At 37.3% G+C, this 6,678-nt stretch overlaps 1 protein-coding gene across 1 annotated transcript in view; it reads right to left on the bottom strand.

Moving 5' to 3' along the window:
• ISPD (isoprenoid synthase domain containing) overlaps window positions 1–5,816 on the bottom strand; it is a 118,759-nt gene extending 112,943 nt beyond the window's left edge. The window contains exon 1 of the mRNA XM_009326091.1: window positions 5,547–5,816. Coding sequence (XP_009324366.1) covers window positions 5,547–5,771 — 225 coding nt within the window. The 5' untranslated portion in view covers window positions 5,772–5,816. The remainder of the gene's footprint in view (window positions 1–5,546) is intronic.
• Between the last annotated feature and the right edge of the window lie 862 nt (window positions 5,817–6,678).

Below are 6,678 nucleotides of genomic sequence, written 5' to 3'. Positions count from 1 at the left end.
CTTTCCCACACACACAGTCCTAAGGAACCAAAGCCACAGGCACTATAGTATATGGTCATGCAGTTCCCTAAGCAACTCTGCACCTGCTTATCAAATGTCTTTGCCTTCTAAATTCACTCAGCTGCTTCTCCCAAAACTGCTTGTGTCCTCTCCCTGCAGGAAACCTTCCACCCGAGCTTCTTTCTCTTACAGCCCATCAGATTCAAAGTTTCAAGTCATCTCTTTATACAAGCTTCATCTAAGACCTCCTCTGTTATCAAGGGCCTTGTAAAATGGATTGTTATACCTTACCATGCCAGTTTGGCTCTAATAGTGACTCTAATACATGTATGTATGAATTTGATACCTCATTAATTCTCTCCTACATGCTCCAATGCTCCTCAAGGCAGTTTTAGTTCTACCTGTACCACAACTCACTTACTTTCTTGGAAACAGGAGGATAAGCACAGAACCAGTCCAGCAAACCATTACAGCATATGAAACAGGCCAAGTTGGCTTTCAGAAGATTCACCTAACCTGCAGGGCTGGTGATGTCCTTGCCACAGCCACCCAGATCACAAACTCAGCCAAAATGCAACTGGGGGCATTTCTGGATGAAAACTCAGATTTCTTTTCAGTGCAGTATTTGGTGAAAAAGGGAAGAACTTGGGGAGGTGTGCATGTCTAATCCTTAGCCAGAGAGATATGGCTAAGAATCTCTTCCAGAGCTTGCCATGTAGAAGCAGCTAGAATGATCCAAGGATTTTATTCAGCTCCTCACACATGCTGGACAAGCTGAGTTTTCCCTTATTTTAAGGAACTGTTCTTTACTTCTTTGATCTGCTGCAGGAAGGAGAAATCTGAGTGACTAAGTAGACACATCTTTGCTAAAGGCTGCTTCATTTTCCAAAGTCATATTATTCTCTCAGATGAAGCATACAGATTTTAATTAGCGTCAAATCAACAGTGGTGTCATATGTAGTTTCTCTAAATTTGAAGGAGGTATATTTTATAGACATTACATAAAAATGACCTCAGCAACTACTTAAGTACAGGAAGCTATGCTCAAAATTTATTTCCAGGATAACCTAATCCTACCTAAAAAAAAGTAAGGTAAAAATTACTGTATGTGTAGACTTCCAGAAGCTAAAAAGTGTGGGATCAAGTCACCTTTTTAAAAAGGATTAAATACTAGCTGTATTAGGCACAGCTGGCTCTGTTAGCACAACACAGAAATGCTGCAAAGAAGAAAGGGAGATTATAATTTAAGTTTCTGTCTATGATTTATGTATTTCAGTTGGTTGAATTGCATCCTTCCTAATGAATGCAGTGAATCATCTAAATCACTTAAATTGAGACTGGGAAATGGCAGAGTTGTTTCTCCCCTTACCAGTGCTTTTGCACCACCAAACACTACATCTTGTTAGGACAATACTTCAAGTATTTGCTAACAATACATTAGTTCTCCATTCAACATAGAAAACAATTAATGACTTGGCTGAGAAGGTTATAACTTTCTGTGGGACCAATAATGCCATAAGCTATGGAAACATCAGTATGTAGTAATGGGTAACTATCGGAAACAGAATTGAAAAGGGAATAATGCGTTGTATAACTATTTTCCGTACAGCAGCAAAACCACACTTGATTTCTTCACACATTCAGGAAAGTTTCAGGGCTACTGAACAGATTCTGATCTTCACAATAATGTAGCTCTTCAAATGTTGTTTTCTTTAACATTGCTATATAACACCCCTACAATTCATTAATATGTATTTTTACATTGACATGTCAGTCTCCTAAACTACAGAACTCATTCCATCAGTGGAATAAAAATCATGTCAAGATGGTAACATGTCATCAGCTCTTGATTCTGCTTTTGCATAAGTATCTGACAGGACAGCAGGAGCCCCCCAAAGTATCAAGCACACAATGAAAGCAGAACCTCTGAGAACACAGGCACAGGATGACTTCAGATGACTCAGTGTATAAATATGAATCAAAAATGGTCTGTTACTGATGCAGCCTTTACAGCTGGCTAAAAATCAGTCTTTGAGTATAACAAAGATCATGTGTAAAATATTCCATATATGGCAAAAACAGAGGAGATAGAAAAACATAAAAAGATAATTGCTTCTAAGAGAAAAAGAACAAAGGACAGAGTGAGCAGAACTGCTCCAGCATTGCCATCCCCATTCCAATATACCACACCAGATCAGCCTATTTATCCACCCAAGTCCTCCTTCACCTCTGTGGAGAGAGAGAGAGGTGTTTTTTGGTTTGCCACCCACCACATTTTGCTAATGCAACTCAACAATCATACATAAAGCATTTTATTTTAGTATCTAACTGGGTGAAAGAACAGCATGTGTATGGGTGCATGTTTTCTGCTCCAGCCTTCCCATAACAGTAAGACTGATAACCACAGCACTGAGCCTGAGTAAACTCAGAGACAGGAACAGACTGAGCATAATATGTAGTGTTTTCTGTCTGGGGGTATTATTTTGACTGATTGTGTATGTGCGTAAGAGTCCACGAGACTGAGTAGCAAAGTACATCTATATTGGCATGTATGCTTTGTTCAGATCCTTGCTAAAGCTGAGAATAAAGTAATCATGTTAGACAGCTTCCAGAAACCAGCTTTTAAGAATGCCGTTTTGATTCAGTCCTTTCAAAGAAGTAAACTATACTTTCAAATCTAGTTTACGTTAACTACAGAAAGAAAAAGTGTTTGACTATGTGCTTTTTTTTTCTAACTCTCAATAGCAGAACTGACAAGTTTCCCCCCTGCCTTCCTGATATTTTTTTCTTGTAAGCATTTTTCTTTTTAGTTATGTTGTTTAAAATGCAATGTTGCCAATGAAATATTGCTAAAGGCTTTGGACTGATGCCTTCTGAAGCTTCCACTTTTCCTAACTTTTACTAGCAATAAAGAATTTGTTTCTAGAAACATGTAATTTCAATTACAAAATTACTCCAAAAGCATAAATGGAATTTAATTGGTTACAAAGTAATATTTTTCACATAATCAAGGGATTGTTTGGGGGATTTAAGGCATAATTTATTAGTTCTGGATAAGGTGCACATTTTGAGTCCTACAGGCAAATAACAAACTGATTAGTAAGTGTAATAAAGCAGTTTATTTGTCTGACAATTGGCAGCTAGAAGTGCAATAACTTACTTGATCAATTGCCATTTTAAAGAACATTAAAGCTTCTCCTAATTATGGTATCTATATGGTATGCAGATGAACAACAATAGAGCATTACCCCTATGACACTAGTGATTTAATATGATGTTTCTGCCAGGTTTTGTACCTTTCTACATAATGCAAAAGGAAGTAATTACTTTTTGTACTGAAAGATTGAAGAATTGACTCCCTTTTAGATATGCAAAGAATTTGACTATAGGAAGAACTAAAGGTGATAGCTTCTCTCGATCAAATTTTTTCTGATATTCAAAACCATGCATGTCAGTTTTGAGAAAGAGTCTTAGCTTTCCAGTCATTCAGTTCTTCAGAATTCTGTAGTTGTCAAGTGAAGATAGCCACTTCTCTCTGGCAGGAAGCTTTTCCAATTTGTTACATAAAATGAAGTTCTTCTCGTGTTCCTTAACTCAATTACTTTGTCAGGTAACATCAATCGCTAACAGCTTTTGGAGTCCAGTTCTCTGATGGCCTAGCCTCACTGAATTCAGTGGATCTAAGCCAACACAGGAAGCCACCACAGAGCCAATAAATACAAGGCATGTTTCAGACACACATCATACAATGGAAAAGACTATGACAAACGTCTAAGATCACCTTTTTAAGATCAAATGATACTTCAGTGATCTAGGTAAGGAAATATTTACCAGTCAGAAGTTCAGATGAACTAGAGTACACTGCCTTGAGAAAGTCAATGGAGATTGCCTTGGTTCCCTACCGTTTTACTGAAAACGTCTTACACCGAATTAAAAAGAAAACCTGGAAAAAATATTACATTAAAATCACACAAGTTTCAAGAAAAAGTGAACAAGTTAAAAAACTTAAACACAAAGACAAATGAGATGTGATATACCGTGACACGCAAAGACACCTAAACACCAACACATTCAGAAAACAGTTATTCTCATTTCAACCCAACATCAGTACAACTAACCCCATTCTTCCACTACTCTTAAAGAATCGCATTTAAAACAGATTTACAATGGGGATCTATTTTAAAGTCTTTGGCAGAGAATCAATTCTGGAATGCTATTTTGTGCTATATGAGAAAGGTCAAAAAAACTTGTTAAAATTCTAACAGAATTTAAGTTTTAATGACTGGAAACTTATGTTCTGTATCACTGAAAACTACAGAGCAGAGTTTCTATTTTATTGCTGTTTCTTATTAAGCCAATCTACAAAAGTACAGGCCTACTAGTAAGAAGCTCAATATGTTTAGATTTCTAACACAGTGTTCTGAGAGACCTTATATAATTTAATTTTCATAATAAATATTTTAACAAGTCATACATTCCCCTTCTACACTATGAGCTTTCAAAAAAAGGTGGAGGAGCGCTAAGGAAATACCACAATTCATTCTTTGAACTCTTTATTCCACTGTCAAAATTGCAAATCACCTATCAACTAGCTTATCTTTTACCTGACTTCCTGAAAAGACAAGCAGTGGTAGATTTTCCTAGCTTTCTAACATCCACACAATCTGCTGTCACTAATGACTTCTACCTCAAATTGTCTCCTTAAAGTAGGGGAGCATTCTACTATCTTATTAACAGAGAACTGAAGTACAAGGTAAAGATAGCAAATTGTACAAACAAGCCTGTGGCTAAGTCGTGATTTCTTACATCTCTATCTTAGTCAGCCAGTTTATCCACCAGTTCCTCTTGTTGCTAGTGCATGCCTTTAATAACTCTACCATTCCACTTGCATAACACAACTTCTACCAACTCCTCCCCTTCACATATCACTTACTTTCTCAGAAATCTTTCCGGTTCCTATGAATATTCCCAGACCTCAGACGCAGTGATGACCAGGAGGATCTCCAACCTACAGCTGGAGGCTTCCCGCTTCCCCCTTTCCCCAGCAGTTTGCAATGCTTACAGATTCTAGAAAAGTTTAGCATTAATACAGATATACCTCTCTTGCCACTTATTTAGGATTTGCGTATAAGTTTGAGATGAAAACACAAAGTTTGTGAGTCAACCAATGCAGTACTCTCTTTGGCTATTATTAGTAATCACTAACTGAACCGGTCTAGCATTAGGTGAGAATCCTGCATGGAAAAAAGGCAAGCTTTCATTATGTAATCTACCTTTCAACTAACAAATTGCTGATTAATTCAATCTCTCACTACAGTCTCTATGGCAATAATTATTCCCCGTAGCAAATAACACCTGTGGCATTTAAAAGCGTCTCCCTACCCCATCCGACCTCCCTGCATAATAGGGATTCTGAATTTGTTCTACTTAAAAATCAACATAATACATTAATATAATTGCTAGAAAAATCCTTATTTTTCCAATCATGATTTTACACTGTACAGTATAAAGAACACTGCAGAGCTGCATTGCTGTATAGTACATACCCCATGTTCTTTAGCAGCCATAACCACTTTTGAAAGAATATCTTCTTCAACAAATGGCCTCACAGCGTCATGGATAATCACTACTTCTGGTTTCTGGAGCAGATGGTTGGAAAATTCATTCTCTGCAAATACTTTCAGTCCATTGAAAATTGACCGGTGACGAGTTATTCCACCTTTTACTATCATAACTCTTTTGTGGCCATATTTTTCAATGATAGACTTCATTGTTTCAATATTTTCAGGAGAGACCACCACAATAATGTCGGATATCCAACTTATCCTAGAAGAAACAGTACAAAAAGAGAGAAAGCAGACATGAATGACTAAATAAAAGTACAGATATCTCCATGAAACAAAAATTCGTATCAGAAGAAATTCAAGATGGCTAAATAAAGCATCTCTCAATATACTCAAGTCCATGGTTTTTGTGTGTGTATTAGCACTCCACCCCTACAGAGCTACATGAGAGGATCTCTACCACTACATGGATGTCAACCAAAGTAACTGGAATTCTGGGAGGGGACTTGCTTCCAACAACCGGTTTGCAGAGGGGAAAAAAGCGCACCTTCTGATAACCCTTTGAAAAGCTTTCAAAACACTTCTTACTTCAGCCTCATTCCTAGCTTCAAACGTAACTTCTAAATCAATCAACTACGGTCTGTTATTTTGGCTTTCTCTAAATTCAGCCTCCAATAAATTGGTAAATCCTGGGACTTGGAATACTCCATGTTCTACTGTGCAGTACACTGTGTGCAAGTGAATAAGAGGATCAAGAAGAACTCTGAAACAAAGATCACTATCAAGACAGGCATGAGCAGTAATTGACAAATTGCTAATGAATCAAAACTGACACTTGAATATTGACAGGAAACATTATACTGGTAGCTTGCAAAAAATACACATATACACACACACACAAAGGTTTCTGTTCTAGGAAGCTAGCAAAATGTAAAAACATAGCTATGCTAGGTAAAATTACCATAATATGAAAAGCATATTTTTAGAGAACTTCAAGCTTCTACTGTTGGTATCAGCCTAGCTCTACAACTGAGGGGTGGCGTGGGGGAAGAATGACCCACAACCCACAAGATTAAAACCAGTCATAACTGAAGTTAGGCTGACGTCATACTTG

Source organism: Pygoscelis adeliae, unplaced genomic scaffold (genome assembly GCF_000699105.1).
Source record: "Pygoscelis adeliae isolate BGI_AS28 unplaced genomic scaffold, ASM69910v1 Scaffold15, whole genome shotgun sequence".
NCBI classification, from domain to species: Eukaryota; Metazoa; Chordata; class Aves; order Sphenisciformes; family Spheniscidae; genus Pygoscelis; species Pygoscelis adeliae.
This window is presented reverse-complemented; position numbering and strand designations above follow the sequence as displayed.